The following is a 20,987-nucleotide window of genomic DNA, read 5'->3' on the forward strand; positions in this document are numbered from 1 at the left end:
GATCCTTTTTGTCTGTCTCTTCTGCCAAGACTCTTGTTCATGCATTGGTTATTTCTCGGTTGGACTACTGCAACCTTCTTCTCACTGGCCTTCCTTCTTCTCACATCAGTTCGTTGGTTCCTGTTCACCACTCTGCTGCTAAGATCATCTTCTTGGCTCGCCGCTCTGACCATGTTACTCCACTTCTGAAATCTCTTCATTGGCTTCCAATTCACCTCAGAATCCAATATAAACTTCTCCTGTTGACCTACAAATCTTTTCAGTCTAGCTCCTTCCTATCTTTCCTCTCTCATCTCACACTATTGCCCCGCTCGTGCTCTTCACTCCTCTGATGCCACGTTTCTCACCTGCCCAAGGGTCTCTATTTCCCTTGCTCGGCTTCGTCCATTTTCTTCCACTGCCCCTTATGCCTGGAACGCTCTTCCAGAACATTTGCGAACTACAAGTTCAATCGCAGCTTTTAAAGCTCAGCTAAAAACTTTTCTTTTTTCTAACGCTTTTAACACTTGATTTTGATCTTACTTTTATACTGTTAGTTTTACTCTACCCTGTGCCTGTTTGGTGCATTCTCTTCCCCTTCTTATTGTTTTATTATGATTCTATTAGAATGTAAGCCTATGCGGCAGGGTCTTGCTATTTTATTGTTTTACTCTGTACAGCACCATGTACACTGATGGTGCTATATAAATAAATAATAATAATGGTTATGGGCTACCTCCAATATCCAAGGCAGTAAGCCTGTGTGCACCAGGTGCTGGGGAACATGGGTGGGAGGGTGCTGTTGCACCATGTCCTGTTTTGTTGATCCCTGGTCGACAGCTGGTTGGCCCCTGTGTGAACAGAGTGCTGGACTAGATGGACCCTTGGTCTGATCCAGCATCAGGGATGTTCTTATGTTCTTATGCAGAGCAACAGGGGCAATTTCTCCCTTAAAGTGGCCCAGCTTTAAAAGTGTACAAATGTAATGTTCATGTATTATATTAGTAGCTCACTCTTCCTTCAAAGTGCTCTGGGCTTCTCCTCTTCTCCCTCTTATTCTCAGAACACTGTGAGGCAGGTTAGTCTGAGAGATAGTGACTAGTGCAGACTCACCAAGTATCCAAACAGCAGTAGCACCCACCACACCTATGTGATTACTGGGAAGACATCAACTATGGCCAAAGAACACAATACACACATGAGTTTACAAAACCCAAAATAGTTTTTATTCACTTCCTCGGATGTTTGTCTCGAACAGACAATTTTCAAACATGCTAAGGCTATAAAACGTCCAACTGGACAAAAAGAAAACCAAAAACACATGCAACGCTGACCAATTAAAAATTAACAGCTATTACCGGATTGACCATGCCCACCTGGGCTACTGGTCCCATACAACAGGGATGGCATACAGTAACCATGGCAATGTACCACACAGGACTCAGCAACCTGAGGTAGGTCTCTTTACAGTAAGAAAATAAAACTTCCTACACCAGTGTCAAACCCTGATCAGCAGGAGCCTTTTAAAAACTGCAGATGAGGAGCCACAATTCATTTTAGTAACGAATAGGCAGGAAAAAGTTTGCACGCTTATTGAGTCGGGTGAATGGTTAATTGTTACAAATGTCAAAGTAATATGCAGAGCTTTCCAGATGAAGCATTAGTATCTCTAGATCAATAATTAAACAGAGGCAACTTTGAAAAACTTTTGCAGGCAGCAGCGGGGTCCCAGACTGAAGAAGGTCCATTGCTGCATTTGATTAATAATGGCGCAAATTCTGGGCAGGAGGGAGGGTTTGCTCAGCAAAGCAGAAAGAGGTTGCATTTCCTTTCTATAAAATATAAAACTGAGCTCTACGAATAGAGAATGTAATCACATTCCCTTTATTGCACCGGAATGCATGACAATGGGGTTTTAAGGTACCTGAGGCAAATGCATGGTTCTTCCCCTACTGCTATGGCAGAATTCGCTTATGAAATCACAAAAAGGGAAAGGAGTGTGGGGGGGGGGGGGGGGAAACAAAACTGAACCCCACCAGGGGAAAGAATCATGGCAAACAGCTGCTGCTACTTCCATGCACTTTAGCAATGTGCCAAAGAGCTCAACGGTTATGATGAGAATTGAGTCATATCACCAGAGCTCCACATCCCCCCTGTGCAGGACAACGGTAACAGGACACAGAAGGACATGACTACAAAGCTTTCCTTCCATCCGGAGATCTGGGAAAACCCGGCACCAAGAGAAAACCGACTGCACGAGACAAACAGGGTCTGATGCAGCCTGGTGAAAGCCAGATTCCCAGTACCATAAAACTGTACAAAAAATGATAGAAAAGAATATGCACTGGTATTATCACAGCGCTCATTTTAATATAAAATAAACAGCGTACATTTCCACTGTAAATATAGGCTATGTACAGAATTCTGTAGAGATATAGCTACATGTATAAAGCTTCAATATAGGCCTCTTGATACATTTATAATCATGGCTCCCTGAGCCATTTTGTAGAGTGCATTTTATAGCAAAAATTAGTAAGAAGAATATAGAATAAATACCATAATAAAAACCATAAAGAATCCTCCTTACAGTACTTTTAAAAGGAGAACTTAATCTTGACACACGATGCTAAAAATAAAAAGGTGAAAAGGCAATAATCTGCTTGGAGAACATGGAGATGTTGGAGGTACCTGCCACAGGCAGAGAGCATTACCCTCCTGAGTAAAGTGACGTTGCCCTGAATTTTAGCCCTTAACAGCAACCTTATTTTCTGCAGCAGCAAAGATGGCAGAAAAGCGGGAGTTCTCGTTGGACAGGAGAGCAGATGGAGTATCAAATTCCACCACCTAAAACAAATTAAGGGGGGAAATTGTCAGTGATGCATAAAATAAGCACCATTTGCAAACAGAAATAACACTGACCCAGTTCACAGGAAATGGTGGGTTATCGGGCGTTAAGATAACCCCCGAAGAGCCACAGTATGTGCCGGGGTGTGCAGCCGCCATTTTGAATAATTGGGGGTTGGGCCCTGTCATGAGAACCCAGCCATCGTAGGCTATTCAAGGCTTTAAAAACCCTCACATAACCCTCAATTAGTAGTAGGATTCTGCAAGGGTTGTTTAACCCTCAAAAAACCCACGGTGGCCTTGATTTGCACGACACAGCCCAACTCCTGATCAAGGACCCCATATTCAAAATAGCAGCAACAGGCCCATTGAGTAACACTATTATTATTATTATTATTATTATTATTATTATTTATTTATTTATTTATTTATATAGCACCATCAATGTACATGGTGCTGTACAGAGTAAAACAGTAAATAGCAAGACTCTGCCGCATAGGCTTACAATCTAATAAAATCATAGTATAACACTATAGCAATTAACCATGTTTGCACATAGAATCAAAGTTGAAAAGGAACAAAAGTATCATCGAGCTCATGCCACCTGCTTTAGAAAAGCTTCTCTAAAGTTTAAAAGCATCCCCATGAAGAATCTCTTCAGATTCCCCTTACAAGCTTTCAAGGGTGGCTGTCAAACCACGTCAAGGCAGCTTGTTTCATTACTGCCTTTGAACTTGCAAGTCATAGAATCATAGAATAGCAGAGTTGGAAGGGGCCTACAAGGCCATCGAGTCCAACCCCCTGCTCAATGCAGGAATCCACCCTAAAGCATCCCTGACAGATGGTTGTCCAGCTGCCTCTTGAAGGCCCTAGGGTGGGAGAGCCCACAACCTCCCTAGGTAACTGATTCCATTGCCGTACTGCTCTAACAGTCAGGAAGTTTTTCCTGATGTCCAGCTGGAATCTGGCTTCCTTTAACTTGAGCCCGTTATTCCGTGTCCTGCACTCTGGGAGGATCGAGAAGAGATCCTGGCCCTCCTCTGTGTGACAACCTTTTAAGTATTTGAAGAGTGCTCTTGTTAGATCAATGTTCTTTTCACCCAAGGACGAGATCCAAACAGCCCTTAAGCACGACTCCACCATTCCAGCGACAGAGGGTTCAAAAGCGCTTTATTGATTAGTAATCAAGGCCTGGTCTCTTCAAAGGGAGCAATCAGACAAAAAACATAGGGAATATGGTACAGTATTAAAGCTTTCCAGGGGCAGGGCCCAGTAGCAGCATTAACCAATCAGAACATAACACTGAGGCATAGCTAATTATGCTAAACAGTCCTGTAAACAATACCTTTGGCCTGACAGTAAGTTACAGAGAGTTAACTTCGACACAGACAGCTGGAGCCAGGACTCTTGTTTATATTAGTAATCAAGGATGCAAGGACGCACACAAGGAGACATTCTCATACAGGGCATTATGACTGTATAATGCACACCAAGCATTATGACCAAGCAAAATGTCATAATGCTTGGTGTGCAATGGAGATTTTACAGTTTCCTGTTAAAAATGGAGGTGGTTCTGCTAACACTCTCATGTCTCCCCTCAATCTTCTCTTCTCCAGGCTAAACATTCCCAGTTCTTTCAGTCTCTCTTAAGTCCTACCTAATCTTTAAACCAACTTCCCTTCTGGGATCTGTCTTATTATGTGAGAGCTACAGAGCCGTCTCAACTTGGAGAGAGGCTAATTGCAACAGTTAAAAAACACCTGGTGTCATGCCCCCCCCCCCACTGGACAATTCCTCGGAGGAGGAAGACCCAGAGTCCAGAGCTGCTGCAGAAGCTCAGGACCTGCCAGGGTCAAAGGGCCTGAACCCTCACTAAGGCCTCCCAGGACCCACCCCTGCAGGAGGGATCTGCTTCAGAGAGAGAAGAGGCAAGCCAAACTCCTTGAGCCCAGGAGAAATACCAGGTGCAGAAAAAGACTCCTCAGGAGTAAGGGCTCTCCTCAGTGGTAGAGACTCTGCTAGCAAGCTGTTGCTGGGCCTGTGCAAGTTTCTGACAGCCTCTGCTTAAGAACAGCAGTTAGGAGGTTGAAGACTTGCCGCAAACAATGTCTATCTTATACTTCTGATTCCAGCCCTCTGGTTCCAACCTTTTGACTACACTTCCTGCCTGAACCTTGTTGCCTGTGGTGTCCTACCTAACACCCCCTTGGACTAAATCTCCTGTAATAAGCTGTTGGGGCTGCCTATTGAGGCAGGTGAGGCAGTGGCTGTTCTGAACCAGTGCCTGGGCACGGTAATGGACTGGGTGAGGGCTAATAAACTGAGACTCAATCCAAACAAGACGGAAGTACTGTTAGTGGGTGGTTCATCTGTCCAGCGAGGTGATGTTTGCCCTGTCCTGGACGGGGTTGCACTCTCTCTGAAGGATCGGGCCCGTAGTTTGGGGGTGCTCTTGGATCCAGAACTGTCATTTGAGGCACAGGTGAACTCAGTGGCAAAGAGCACCTTTTATCAGCTTAGGCTGATATACCAACTGCGCCCTTATCTGGACAGAGATAGCCTAGCTACCGTTATGCATGCTCTGATAACCTCTCGTTTGGATTACTGCAATGCGTTATACGTGGGGCTGCCTTTGAAAACGGTCCGGAAACTTTAACTGGTACAAAACAGGGCAGCACGGTTACTAACAGGGACTGGCCGACGAGACCACATCACGCCAGTCCTTTTCCAGCTTCATTGGCTGCCAGTCCAGGTCCAGGCCCGATTCAAAGTGCTGGTATTAACATTTAAAGCCCTAAACGGCTTGGGGCCAGGCTATCTGAAGGAACGCCTCCTCCCATATGTACCTGCCCGGACCCTAAGGTCATCCTCAGGGGTCCTTCTCCGCGAGCCCCTGCCAAAGGAAGCGAGGCAGGTGGCTACCAGGAGGAGGGCCTTCTCTGCTGTGGCCCCCCAGCTGTGGAATGAGCTCCCTAAAGAGGTTCGCTTGGCACCTACATTATATGCTTTTAGACGCCAGGTGAAGACCTTTTTATTCTCCCAGCATTTTAACAGTCTATAAATAAATTTTAACTTGGTGTTTTAAATTTGTAATTTTGCATTGCTGCTGTTTTATTCTGGTTGAGCTTTTATATTGTATTTTATGGTATGGTTTTATACTGTTGTTTTATACTTTGAATGTTTATTAATTTTTGTGAACCGCCCAGAGAGCTCCGGCTATTGGACGGTATAGAAATGTAATAAATAAATAAATAAATTTTGACCACTCCTTCTGCCTGAACCCTACTTGCTGTTGTGCTTTGGTCCTCCCACTGGCTTCACACCCATCTGCTTTGCTTCTGATTTTGGCTGATTTCTAAACTGTGTGGAACTCCCAAGGACCTCCTGGCTACTGACCTGGTTCTGTGAGTCAACCCTGAGCCCCAGGAAAACAGGACACCTGGTCCGTGTGAATCTGCAAAGGAAAAGGCAACCCACCTGCCCTTGCGTCAGCACCATAATCCGATCAGAACCCAGAACCGTATGCAGGCGGTGAGCAATCGTCAGCATTGTGCAATCTGCAAATGCTTCTCTGACGGTCTCCTGGATCAGCAAATCCGTCTCTGTGTCCATGGCAGCTGTTGCTTCATCCAGGATCAATACCTGGAGAGAATAACATGAACTTTGTTAAGAAGAAGAAAAATAAAGGACACTCCTTTCTCTGTGCTCCAGATGAGAGTGAAAGTATTAACAGGACGTGAGTTGCTCTGCATAGGGACAGAACACTTACAATTTCCCTTCAAAGCTCTTCACATAAACAGTCTAATATTCCTTATTCTTGCCCAATTGTACTATTTCAATGCTCTTAAAACAGAAGCCACCATGGTCTGAGGAATATGCATCAGTTACGTAACACTGTATTGCTAACACCCAGATCTGAGATTTCGAACACTCATAATCGGTCAGATACTGTCATCCACAGTACCATTCAAGTGCAAAAAGGTCACAAAATTTGCACCATCCTAAGGATCCCAGCTTTCATTTAGAACCGAAAAACAATGGGCAACATCTGGAAAGGATTTCAGCAGGATTTCCAGTGATGTGGGGGTGAGGTGGAGGGGAACCAGGCATGAATTTGTGTGTGAATTAAGTGTGAAACCAGTTCTGGAAATGAAAACATACTCTTGGGCTAAGCATGTACTTAGGGGCACCCTGGTCCTTAATTCTAAGTGTACAGAAGCCCACTGAGCCATCCTTTTGGATATGGGTCTGGTTAATGGATTTTGAGGTTCTAGTAAAATAACAAAGTAGATTCATCAAGCCCGAAGTCTGACCACTCCTGCTCTGTAACACAATTTAAAGCAGTTGTTCTCAACAATGGAAACTCCAGATAAATACGAATGCCTTTCCTGATTTCCAGGTCTCCAGCGTAGCCAACCAACTCATGAGGTAGCCTAAATTGGACAATCTAAAGCACTGGCAGGAAATATGGCCCAATCCTGAAGCATCCTTACCTCCAAATAGATCAGCAGGTTAAAGAACCATCTGGTACCTTTTGTAGTTTTTTGTTTGTTTGTTCTGGGAATCTCTCCTGTTTGTCCCTTGGAAGCATGACACCGGTGATGCTTAACCAACCAGCCCAAACTCAAGAACCTATGACTCTCTAAATGACACTTCCATTCATTCCATGATTTCTTTTAATTAACCGTAGTTCTAGCGTTCTTAAATTGTCTCCTTGGTAATTTGACTGTACCCTGTAACTGCCCTCAAGTCTAGTCCCTATTTGAGGACAGTTCTTCAGAGGACTCAACATACACAAACATTGACCTGGCTCGCACAACACAGAAGCTTATTGTGGGTTAAGTAACCTATGATGAGCTGCAGTGCATGTGGCCACCATTAAAAAAAAAAACTTTTTGCTGTCAAATTCGGCAGCGGGGCACAGACAATGTGTTGCCTATACACTGTAGTCTGAAAAGTGGAAGTTCCGTGGCTATTTACTGTTTTACTCTGTACAGCACCATGTACATTGATGGTGCTATATAAATAAATAAATAAATAAATAAATAAATAAATAAATAAATAATAATAATAATAATAATAATAATAATAATAATTATTCAACATTGGGAGGGCACACGGAGCAACAAAGATGATCCGAACATTTGGGAGGGGTGGGCAGTGCCCTGCAAAATGCTAAACAGGTTTCAATTCTGGATCAGAAGATGAAGCCAACATGCATACAAAGACAGTATTCTGTAAAACAATCTTTGATAAAAGAAGTGATAGCCCCTGCCATACAGACCTGTTCCTTTCATTCTGGCTTTAGAACAGGCTTTTCTTAGAAAAACAGAAACTGAGCAACATACTTGGTCAACTTGACCACTCACCTTACAACGACGGAGCAAAGCTCTGGCAATGCAAAGTAACTGCCTCTCCCCAACGGAGAAGTTTTCACCATTTTCCATTACTTCAGATTCAAGTTTCATGGGCAGCTGAGAAATCTAGAGGAGAACAAGGGGGAAAAGATGGATCAATGCCATAGCCCAAAACTGTTGTGGTACCACCATCTTTTCAGGTGGCAAGGTGGTTGCAACAATGCAGTTGCGAGAAAAATGCTCTGTTCGTCACAATAGTCCAAATAAGTCTCAGCCAATGAGAACAGCACATAGTAATGATGACCCAAAATAAAAGTAAGTGTTTTCCATGGCTGAGTTTCAGAAGCCTACAATATGGGTCATAGTCTGACTGACTTACCATCACCAGGAAGACTCCACCTCAGGGATAGGGTATTTCTAGCCTATGGATGGGGTTCTCCCTCCAGCCTGGAAGCTTCTTCCTCTGGCCCCACCCGTCTGACCTGGAGAGGAAAGCTCATCTCCAATCAGTTGTTGATCAGAGGTAAAAGCATTTCTCTCCTGGACAGAGAGGACAGGGTCAGGGGAGGCTGTTGTTGAATGATTCAGTCCTGCTTCCTTGTGAGCCTTGCTTTCCTTACTTCTGTGTAGTTATGCAGAGGCTTGCCCTGCTTATTTCTGAGTAGATGCTCATGCTTACTCCTGAGTAGCCATGCTTCCTACTATAAATTGCTAACAATGGAATGGGGGTATTTTTCATCCGTTCCCACTTTTGCCAATGACCTTGCCCAACCACTGGAATGTGGTCTCCAAGAGCTTCTCCAAAATGGAATCCAGCCCTCGGGCCAAAAATTGATCCAAACCCCAGGTCTACATCCAAACAATAGCACACACAAGACTTCATCTGTCATAGCCCTTCTTTTATAAAACATCTGTGTCACGTGTTCCAGTTCTGCAAAAAAGTGATACACAATAAAAAATTGCAGAGTTGGAAGGGGCCTACAAGGCCATCGAGTCCAAGGCTGTCTCCCCAAAAGGTGATGGTATCTTAAAATTATTACTGTTTCTAACACCATAATACCCTTGTGGCATGAAGTTCTGCAGTGATCTCAGAATCATTTATAAATTGTACATGTATCTCAAAGGCTGTAATCCAGATCTGTTATCCTGACACCTTCATTATTTGAATCACCCTCGCTGGAAGTCTATGGACAGTTAACAAACGGGCTTAACTTCAAGCCAGATCGTTTGTACATTACATTAGTTCTCACTGGATTAAAAATGAGGAGGAGGAGGAAGAGGAGGACGGTTGCTCATTTCTTCAATTGCACCCATTTGCCATTATGCCTTAAGGACGGACCCAACCTCTATCAATTCCCATACTTACACAATCCTTCATATGAGTCCTTTCCAAAGCATCCCAGATTTGCTCTTCGCTGTATTGTGTGAAAGGATCCAAGTTAGATCTAGAAGAGAGAAAAGCATAACAGAAGATGTCCACCAGACATGTAAGCACCCACCCCAACGCATACCATGAAAGCCAACAATCCTTCAAGGACAACACTCAAGGCGGTCAAACTTAGATGTTATGCTATTATTGTATTGTGATTTCATATATCTTATTTTTAATTTACTTGTTCAATGCCCAAAGAACTTTGGTTATTGGCCAGTCTAAAAGTGTAAAAGATAAAATTAAAAAGTAAATATATGATTTAAAGGCAAAGGTTCAGCAAATACCATACTAAGCAAACAGGCTTTTGTGATTTTCTGCAGTCTGCACTACAGGCTTCAGAAACCGATAAGATTAAATCATCCTTGTTCAAGCAAGTTAGGTAAAAAGAGCTGCTCCAAAAATATGCCTCTAGTGCAGTCATGTGGGAACATCTGGCCCTCCAGATGTTACTGGACTACAACTCTCATTATCCCTCACTATTGGCTTTGGTGGCTTGGGCTGATGGGAGTTGCAGTCCAACAACATCTAGAAAGCCACACTTTCCCAACACTGCTCTAGTATTTGGAGAACCAGAATGCCAACTATTTATTGTAGAATATATAGATGTCTATGCAACATCTGAATCCTTAGTTCTGTTACTTTTTTGCTTTAAGGTGCAAGATGGAGCAGCAGAACCAATGTCGCAAATCACATTCTTAAGTCACTATTGCATTTCTCAGGGCAACCGATTGTCACTTCCCTTGTGGCTAACTTAATGCCACTTGAAAGAGGGTGGGAGAATGAGCAAAGCCCTTCCCTACATCTTTGGCAATGCTTTATACTAACCTCACAGTACCACTGAACAGCACAGGCTCTTGAGGGATTATGGAAAGCTTGCTCCGGAGATCTGCTAAACCGATGTCATTGATTTTCACTCCATCAATTTTAATGCACCCTCCCGAGAGTTCAACCAAGCGGAAGAGAGCCATTCCTAGAGAAGACTTCCCTGAAAAAAGTGAAGAGGAATAAGGGTTAGCAGGTATTTTGAGAAGCATGCAGGCTTGATAAATCAGAAGCTTAAATTTTTACTTCATTCTCTTCTCCCAGGCATTTTTAACAGCATTTTAACAGCATTTAACAACGTTAAGTTTGTTTTTAATGGACCCCACAATTGTTGTTTTTAAATGGATACTGTTGTTTTTATACTGTTTTTATGTGTGTGTGTGTGTGTGTGTGTGTGTGTGTGTGTGTGTGTGTGTTTTAAATTGTATACTTTTAATGTTTACTATTTTTAAATGTTGTAAACCGCCCAGAGAGCTTCGGCTGTGGGGCGGTATATAAATGTAATTAAATAAATAAAATAAATAAATAAAATCACTGGTATGTCACCAAAGTATTTTTAAATGTATTTACTACACTTATACGTAACCTTTCTGCCAGTGCACTCAAGGTAGTTCACAGTGGGCCTGTTCAGACAACACACTGAGCCATGGTTAGGCCACTAACCCTTTGGCAACACATGGTTAGTGAGCATGTTTAAACCGTGGTTATGCAGCCGCCATGGTTAGGAATGGTTCATATGGCACGCTAAGCCATTGGGCCTGTTCAAAAGACACCTTAAACCCTGCTGGTTAAGACTTTTAGTTAAGCAGCAGGGTTTAAGGTGTCTTGTGCGATACGTTTTGCTAACTCCTGCTCACTCACTAACCACAGTCAGATCATCTGCAGCAGGGTTAGCAGCTCTAACCGTGGCTTAAAGTGTTGTGTGTGACAGTACGGCTTGTGGTTAGTGCTAACCCTCGAGAACCACAGAGCCTGAAGTGTTGTCTGAACAGGCCCAGCATGTTTAGCTCAAAATGCTTAACCACCGAGTCAACTGAACAAGGTCAGTTTAACATAATGGCTAACAATTTGCTATGTGTTATACAAGAGAGAAATGGCAGAGCAGAGGAAGGAGCCAAATGGAAAACGAGGAGAGGAAAAGAAGCAAACGCCGGTTTCATGACAGCTACTGAAGGCAGATCTGGGAGGGAAGGAGCCAAATGGCAGTGATGGAAAGAGTTCGAAGAGACTGTGTGTCGTGTTTCTCAGAAAGCTTCTGCTGTTGAGGCCTGCTAGGTAATCCACAAAGCTTTTATTAAGCAGCAAACATCTCTTCTACCTGAAGAGAGTCTAATCTCTTGGAAACTTACCCCTAGGTAAAACTATGCAAACTAAGCAAGACAATTGTCCGACCAGGGAGAAAAGGAAGCCCCTTCCCAAACACCTGTAACTTCAAAGAGCCTGGTGTGGAGGCAGGTTCTGGCGCAATCCTAGTCAGACCGACTTTCTCACACCTTCCTTCCACTCTATGCATTTTAGCTTCCGGCGGACCCTAGCATCAGCTAGTTTGTAGGATTTGGCCTTGAAGAGATAAGCTCTAGAGAGGGCTGACTCCCAGCTGGGGAATCGCCCGTGAGAGCTTCCTCCTCCACTGGTACAGGCCGGCTGGTGTCTGGCACCACCTCCTTCTAAGTCCAAATTGGATTCTGATTCATTACCTGAAACACCTTCTCCCAAAAGAGGGGCAGTAGGGTTAGACATGACACAGTGACAGGTACAAAAGCTGAGCCCAAGAAGAAGGCGATAGACCTGGAGGAACCTGGACTGTGAGATACTTTGCCCAGAGAACAGGAGTCAAGACGGCTGCTGTCCTGTCCTGCCCTGCCTTTTTGCTAAACGGAACTGCTCCGGCCAGACACACGCTCAGAGCAGAAGAGCCAATCTCTACATCTGACGCAGACTTTGCTGGCTCACCATGGACACCCTATGAAGCCAATATTACCAGAACGAGCGTGTTTTCAGGAGAAACTTCATGATTAGTAATACCAAGGAGGACACCTGTGTCAGCTGAGCAAGCACCAACAATAGCCAATTTGAATTACTTACAGCAGTCTCTACGGAACCTGTTCTGGCATAGAAACAAGTAGATTTGCTGCAGCCCAGCGGCCGCCTTTTTGCTCTCCAGAAATAGCAGCGCCCACTTCCATGGCCTCCCACTAGGTGGAACTAGTCAGCTTTCATTCAGTATCGATGCCGCAGTTTTCACAAATGCACACACACCCACACACACCCATGGAGGGGAATGTCCTTACCTGACCCTGTTCTGCCCACGATGCCAATCTTTTCCTTGGGCTTGATGGTGAAGCACACCTTCTTGAGTACAAGTGGCAGGTTTTCCCGATACCGCATTTCCGCATTTTCAAAGATGACCTCTCCTTCCTGGGGCCAGTCTGGAGGGGGGGCTTTGTTCTTAATCCGAGCTGGAGCCTCCAGAGAAAGGGTCTTGATGTTTTAAAAGTGGGGTGGGGGGAGAAGAGAGGGAGAAGAGTCAAGCCTCAACTGTGAACAGTGTTCCTGGGAATGTTTCCTCTGAAAGCAGATAAGCTGCATATTCAACACAAGCAAGGTTCATCAGGAACTTACGTTTAAGAACATAAGAAGAGCCCTGATGCTGGATCAGACCAAGGGTCCATCTAGTCCAGCACTCTGTTCACACCGTGGCCAGCCAGCCATCGGCCAGGGATGAACAAGCAGGACATGGTGCAACAGCACCCTCCCACCCATGTTCCCCAGCAACTGGTGCACACAGGCTTACTGCCTCGAATACTGGAGATAGCACACAACCATCAGGGCTAGTAGCCATTGATAGCCTTTGCCTCCAGGAATTTACCCAACCCCCTTTTAAAGCCATCCAGATTGGTGGCCATCACTATATCCTGTGGTAGTGAGTTCCATAGTTTAACTATGGGAAGAATCATAGAATCATAGAATAGCAGAGTTGGAAGGGGCCTACAAGGCCATCGAGTCCAACCCCCTGCTCAGTGCAGGAATCCACCCTAAAGCATCTCTGACAGATGGTTATCCAGCTTCCTCTTGAAGGCCTCTAGTGTGGGAGAGCCCACGACCTCCCTAGGTAACTGATTCCACCGTTGCACTGCTCTAACAGTCAGGAAGTTTTTCCTGATGTCCAGCTGGAATCTGGCTTCCTGCAACTTGAGCCCGTTATTCCGTATCCTGCACTCTGGGAGGATCGAGAACAGATCCTGGCCCTCCTCTGTGTGACAGCCTTTCAAGTATTTGAAGAGTGCTATCATGTCTCCCCTCAATCTTCTCTTCTCCAGGCTAAACAGGCCCAGTTCTTTCAGTCTCTCTTCATAGGGCTTTGTTTCCAGACCCCTGATCATCCTGGTTGCCCTCCTCTGAACATGCTCCAGCTTGTCTGCGTCCTTCTTGAATTGTGGAGCCCAGAACTGGACACAATACTCTAGATGAGGCCTAACCAGAGCCGAATAGAGAGGAACCAGTACCTCACGTGATTTGGAAGCTATACTTCTATTAATGCAGCCCAAAATAGCATTTGCCTTTCTTGCAGCCATATCGCACTGTTGGCTCATATTCAGCTTGTGATCTACAACAATTCCAAGATCCTTCTCGTTTGTAGTATTGCTGAGCCAAGTATCCCCCATCTTGTAACTGTGCCTTTGGTTTCTATTTCCTAAATGTAGAACTTGGCATTTATCCCTATTAAACCCAGCAGGGGCAAATATGTTTAAGGAACTGAAGCCCCAGAGATGTTGTTGGACTCTCAACCCCCATCAGCCCCAGCTAGCCTGGTGAATGGTTAGGGATGATGGAAGTTGTAAGTCTCACAACATTTGGAAGGAACAGCACCCCCCCCACACACACACACATCCCTGAGCTAAAGCAATGTTTCTCAAATGTAAAAGTAGATTTGCTTGGATTCACTCGGAGGGGGGAGGGGTTCCTCTGCAGAAAGTTTATTTATTTATTAAAACATTTGTATCCTGCCCTACATCACTGGGATCTCAGGGCAGCGTACAGATAAAATTTTGGGGGTGCTCTTCGATCCAGAACTGTCACTTGAGGCACAGGTGAACTCAGTGGCAAAGAGCACCTTTTATCAGCTTAGGCTGATATACCAACTGCGCCCTTATCTGGACAGTGATAGCCTAGCTACAGTGATCCATGCTCTGATAACCTCTCGTTTGGATTACTGCAATGTGTTCTACGTGGGGCTGCCTTTGAAAACGGTCCGGAAGCTTCAGCTGGTATAAAACAGGGCAGCCCGTTTACTAACAGGGACTGGCTGGCGAGATCATATTACGCCAGTCCTTTTACAACTTCATTGGCTGCCAGTCCAGGTCCGGGCCCGATTCAAAGTGCTGGTATTGACATTTAAAGCCCTAAACGGTTTGGGGCCAGGTTATTTGAAGGAACGCCTGCTCCCATATGTACCTACCCAGACCTTAAGATCATCTACAGGGGCCGTTCTCCGTGAGCCCCTGCCAAAGGAAGTGAGGCATGTGGCTACTAGGAGGAGGGCTTTCTCCGCTGTGGCACCCCGGTTGTGGAACGAGCTCCCCAGAGAGGTCCGCCTGGCGCCTACACTGTACTCCTTTCGTCGCCAGCTGAAGACCTTTTTATTCACTCAGTATTTTAATACTTAATTTTAACTTGAATTTAAATTATACTGTTTAACTCTGTATTTTAACGTTATATCAATTTTGCTGCGTGGTTTTATCCTGGTTGTGCTTTTCATACTGTATTTTGTATTTGTGTTTTTAACCTGTTGGTTGTTTTATGATGGTTTTAATTTTTGTGAACTGCCCAGAGAGCTTCGGCTATTGGGCGGTATAAAAATGTAATAAATAAATAAATAAATAAATAAAATCATACAAGCAGTATAAAACAATAAATATACACAGCTAAAAACAAATTTAAACCATTAATCAAGCTAAAACCAGTATAGAATTTAAAAGCAGCAAAAACAATTAAAAGAGCTAAAACAATGTGTAAGCTTGGTGAATTTAGCCATCAAAGGCTTTGTTAAAAAGCCATGTCTTTACTTGATGCCAGAATACAGTCAGCATTGGCGCCAGTCGGACCTCCAAGGGGAGGGCATTCCCACAGCTGGGCTGCCACAACAGACAAAGCTCTCTCCTATGTCCCACCTAAGCATATGTCTTGCGCTGGTGGGATGCGGAGAAGGGCTCCTCCAACAGATCTCAAGTCTCGGGCAGGCATATATAGGGAGAGGCGCTCTCTCAAGTATCAAGGTCCCAATAGGGCTTTAAATGTCATTACCAACACCTTGAATTCCGACCGGAAGCGTATAGGCAGCCAGTGCAGTTCCTTTAAGACCGGTGTTATGTGGTCTCTGTAAGATGTACCGGTCAGCAGTCTAGCTGCTGCATTTTGCACTAGCTGCAACTTCCGAGTCGTCTTCAAGGGCAGCCCCACGTAGAGTGCATTGCAGTAGTCTAATCGGAAAGTTACCAGCGCGTGCACTACTGTTACTAGGTTGTCCCTCTTCCTGACTCCTAAAGGCATAAGAGTGTACATCGCATGTGGTAACGGTTGCATCTGTCCAACCCAAAGTATTTTTACCAAGTTCTGAAAGACAATCTTTCCCTCCTGTCATCAGCCATGTGAAAAAGACATCCTGTGGTAACAGGTAACTCCTTGCATGCACTTTGGGAACAAAACTTCCAAAGGCTGCTAGAACCTCCTCCAGAAGGACAAAGTCCTCTTGCACTTCGTCCTTCCTCTAGCTACTCTCTGAGGCATCGGCATCTTTGAGGGCTCCCTATCACCCCACCTTAACTGGGTTATGAAATATATTTACCCCAAAAGTTAAAAAAAAAGGGCAGTGGGTAACCATTTTCTATGAAACCCAGGAGTTCATGCTCCACTTCTTTTGCCCCAATTCACCCTCAAGGGGGAAGCAACGGCACACCTCGGAGGGCTTTAGGAAAACAGATTGCCTGCTCATTTCTTTCAATGTGCACCCTTTGGGGAGAAAGGCTTCTAGATCCATGACAAGCAGGTGGCTGGAAGACCGCGTAGTGCTGCCCTCTCCATTCCAAAAGGGATTCTAGCACAATCACTGCTGGTTGCAGCAACGCCTGCCTCACTTTGCACTCATGCCACCTTAGCAAACACCTGCATGATCATTTGGGACCACGCACTGTCCCTCAGCATTTATCAGGCACTACAGGGCTGACCTTCCTCTCAGTGAAACCTTTGTCTGGGCGAAAGAAACGACATCTTTTGGAACGGCCTGCCGGAGGAGATTCGTAATATTAAGTCTCTCTGTGATTTTAAGGCAGCTTTGAAGACTAGCCTTTTCCGGCAGGCCTACCCAGATCAATGTAAAATCAAGAATTTTTAAGATGTTTTGATTCCTTTACTAATGCTGTTCCCTGCCTCAATCCAAAGGGAGAGGCGGGTAAGAAATAAATAAATATATTATTATTATTATTATTATTATTATTATTATTATTATTACATCAAGAAAAGGCAGAACACAAAGCATTCTCCCAGTGGAGGTTACAGAAGCCTCCAAAAGTAGAAATCGTTCATCACCACAAGATGTTATCCTCTCCACAACCCGAAGGAGCGCTCACAGGTTCATAGAATCATAGAATATTAGAGTTGGAAGGGGCCTCTAAGGCCTTCGAGTCCAACTCCCTGCTGAATGGAGGAATCCACCTTAAAGCATCCCTGACAGATGGCTGTCCAGCTGCCTCTTGAAGGCCTCTGGGGTGGGAGAGCCCACGACCTCTCAAAGTCACTGGTTCCATTGTCGTACTGCTCTAACAGGGAGTTTTTCCTGATGTCCAGCCGGAACCTTCCTGTAACGTGAGCCCATTATTTCATGTCCTGCACTCTGGGATGATCGAGAAGAGATCCTGGCTCTCCTCCTCTTCTTAAAGGGCAATGCATGTATGTGTATACACATACAGTTCTTTCTACAGGCATTGCTTCTGAAGTTCAACTGCCAATCTGAGCGGCATTGTGGCAATACAGAGCAAAAATAAAGAGATTTTGTTTAAACCGCTCTCCTCCAAATATTTATGATCATGCTTAATTATTCAGCAAACATCACAAGGTCAAATTAAGTAAATATTAGAACACCATAAAGTCACTGGAGGCGCTTTTCTAGTAGAGACAGGTCATCTGAGAACACTAAACGTAATGAGCAAAAACACTGGGAAAGTGTTTTGAATACCTTGATATAGTGATTAATCCTTTCCACAGAAGTGAAACGAGCTTCCGTCTCTGAAGCCAGCCTGACTGTGAACTGGAACAATCCGGTTAGCTGAGGATGAAACAAACAATAATTGAGCCACTTGTATCACTACCAGCGCTGCTGCATTAATTCATTAACGGTTATTCATTTTCTAGGTTCAGCTGCCATCATTGCAAAACCCTCAAAGTAACTAACACATAACAACACACGCATTGACATTAACTCTGCGTGGTAAATATGTTAAACGAAGCATCTTCCTAAACCACAATCCAACGCTGTACTTCTTTAGGCAATGAAATGGTAACCATCAGCAAGGCCTATAAAGGATCAGCTGCATACTAAAATCCAAGAGTTTCAATTCCTGCTAAGGTTCCGTTAATGAATCAAAATTCACCTGAACAGCAAAAACACCGTGTGGTTAGGCACAAACATCAAAATAAACATATACTAAATATAATTCCATCCTACTGCCTCCTTGACCATGCAGTATCCTTTCCTTCAAAGTTCCTTCCCTGGTAACAGCTTATTGTCTCTCCTTGCCCATAGGTTCTCTAAGGCTTCCCTTCCAAACTAACATTTATTTTTCCTTGCAGAGGCCATATAGACACATTACTGACAAATCCCCCTCCAGCTCCAAGAATGCATCACACATATGGGTGCGTAGGAAGCTGACTTTCTAGAGGTGGGATCGGTGTCCTACTGTAGAAAGGCTGGCAAAATAATAATAATAATAATAATAATAATAATAATAATAATAATAATAATTGTTACCCGCCTCTCCCTCTGGATGTTGTGTTGTACCCCTCTGGCGGGGTACAATACAAATAAAAACACCATAAATTACATAAAACTAATTCAAACGTTTAAAACCAGTGCATCATTAAAAGCAGCACACCATTAAAAAAGGCATCTTAAAATTCCGCTGGGTAGGCCTGCCGGAAGAGATCAGTCTTTATGGCTTTCTTAAATTCTGGAAGACTGTTAAGTTGACGACTCTCTCCCGGCAAGCCATTCCACAAACTGGGAGCAGCAGAAGAAAAGGTCCTCTGGGTAATGGTTGTCAGCCTTGTTTTTGTTGGCTGGAGTAAGTTCTTCCCAGAGGACCTGAGTGTGTGGGGCGGATTGTACGGGAGAAGGAGATCCCGCAGGTAGCCTAGACCCAAACCATGTAGCCTGGACCCAAACCACACGTCCAAAGGAGCAATCTGCTCTAGCCCAGACATCCAACCTGTAGTGACTAATCAGTGGGCGCCCTTGACCAGATAGCAACCTGGCACAGTTTTGGAAGGGGAACGTCCCTGCAAAGCCCCACCAACATAGCCATTGCCCTAGTGGAATGAGCCCAAATGGGATCTGAAAACAGAAGACTTCCCAACACATAGGCCATCTTTATGGTGCACGCTACCCAAGAGGCGAAACGACACTGGGAGTCCTTGTTGCTTACTCCCGTAGCACAAGAAAAAGTAAGGTGACTTGCAAAAATGTTCAGCCTGAGATTTGTAGAAAGCCAGAACATGCTGGTCATCCAAGGCATGAAAATCGGAGTCAATGTGGAAGGCAGGCAAAGGGGGGGAAATGCTGACAAAATCAATGTTCTGATTGTTGTGGAAGTTAGGGACAACCTTAGGCAGAAAAGTCAAATCAGGATGGAGCGCCATCTTGTCACGATGGAACATCAGGTAAGGTGGATCAACTTGCAGAGCACAACACTGACTGGGCCTACACTCTTGAGATGATCACCACTAGGAAAACCCTTTTCAAGGAAAGCAGGTGAAGGTCCACCATACCCAGCGGTTCAGATAGCTTGATAGGAAAATTCTGCAGAACAATAGACTCTGCACCTGTATTTATTTTATTTATTTATTTATTACATTCCTATACCCACCCAACAGCCAGAACTCGCCCAGATGTTGGATCGATGGAGCGAGATTTCAGACTCCCCAGAGAAACCGGTTGACCAAAAGGCGGGAAAATACTGACACCATGGAAACAGCTGAGAGCACTGCACTTTGCAAGTACATTAGTGGTACCATGGGAATGGCTGATGTTGACAGATGCACTGGTGGTACAGTAGGTTCTGACGGGACTAAAAAGGCCTCCTGATCTGGAGCTGGCCTCGACATCAGAGCTGAAGAAAGGCGCGAGCACCAATCAGGCAAATACTCCACTGCCTAACCACTGCTGGCATATGTCCCTAGCAACTTCCATATCATGGCTTCAGTGAGGCTCTTTTGACACAGCGTCAGCATTGCAGAGGATTCCAGCAGGATGGAGACTATTTCTGCCCATCAGAGCAGGGCGAGCACAGTCTATACTGGGGCTGCTCACGCCACTCAGAACCCCATCCTCTCCATTCGGAGTAGAAGCAGCCTAAGGGGAAGAATCAGGGGACCCCTGTTGAGACAGAGGATGGCGGTCGTAGCACGGAGGTGATTAACTTCGACTCATTTCAGTTCCTTTCCATATGATCAGGACTGGAGATGCCTCTTGAATTTCCCCTTCTGATGTAGAGGCTATTGCCTGAGGGTCCTCTAATGGCTGGATGCCCAGTGCTGGTTCTGATATTGGTCAGAGATGCACTACAATCAGTGAATTAAGTCATGGCGAAGGTGCTGGCATTGTTGGTATCGACGCTGATACCAAAGCAGACAGGGTCAAAGTCAGGGCTGCAAGAGACTGAGCCAAAGATGATTATTATTTCTATTTCTTCTTCGACTCCCACCGAGACTTATGGGCTCTTGCCCTTTGAGTCAGCTTTTTGGCTGTCGCAATGTTCGACAACCGGCCTGGTGTGGGCAGATCAGAAGGAGTAGCGGTAGAGGCAGTCAGCAGATTTCACCTTGTTTCTGATGGAGGCTTCAATCCCAGGGCCACCGAAAGGTCCACAATGGAGTGGGGCAGAGTCTCTAACATCTCATGGCGTGTGTGTGTGTGTGTGTGTGTGACACCTTGGACATTTTGACAGATGTCCTGTCCGTCACAGGCTTTGCCATGCTCAAGGCCTTGTCCCAAAGATTGCCTCAAAGCCTGGCAGACCAGTTGCACTTTGCTTGTTTCGTGACGACTTGGCAAAACGAGCACATGGGGCCTTCTCCGAAACAATGGAGACCGCATGAATGTCCCTCCGTTGGTGGGAGTTTACTGCCAAAAGGCCATACCCCCATCAGGCAATCGCAAAAGGAGGGGGGGGAGAAAGCGCAAAAACGATAGATAGGACTCACTAGACAGACAGAACACGAAACTTAAACCTCAGCAAGTTTTAGTTTTTTCATCAGGAAGAGGCAAACAAGGTAAGATTCCC

The 20,987-nt window shown here is 44.9% G+C and overlaps 1 protein-coding gene across 3 annotated transcripts in view; it reads right to left on the minus strand.

The window, feature by feature from the left end:
* Positions 1-1,182: 1,182 nt before the first annotated feature.
* ABCC5 (ATP binding cassette subfamily C member 5) overlaps positions 1,183-20,987 on the minus strand; it is an 85,127-nt gene continuing 65,322 nt past the window's right edge. For all 3 annotated transcript variants that reach the window (XM_063131805.1, XM_063131804.1, XM_063131806.1), the window contains 7 exons: positions 17,666-17,755; positions 12,726-12,915; positions 10,438-10,597; positions 9,547-9,625; positions 8,193-8,306; positions 6,301-6,465; positions 1,183-2,823 (listed from right to left, as the gene is read on the minus strand). In XM_063131805.1, coding sequence (XP_062987875.1) covers positions 2,722-2,823; positions 6,301-6,465; positions 8,193-8,306; positions 9,547-9,625; positions 10,438-10,597; positions 12,726-12,915; positions 17,666-17,755 — 900 coding nt within the window. In that variant the 3' untranslated portion in view covers positions 1,183-2,721. The remainder of the gene's footprint in view (positions 2,824-6,300; positions 6,466-8,192; positions 8,307-9,546; positions 9,626-10,437; positions 10,598-12,725; positions 12,916-17,665; positions 17,756-20,987) is intronic.

The sequence above is a fragment of the Elgaria multicarinata genome, chromosome 8 (genome assembly GCF_023053635.1).
Source record: "Elgaria multicarinata webbii isolate HBS135686 ecotype San Diego chromosome 8, rElgMul1.1.pri, whole genome shotgun sequence".
NCBI classification, from domain to species: Eukaryota; Metazoa; Chordata; class Lepidosauria; order Squamata; family Anguidae; genus Elgaria; species Elgaria multicarinata.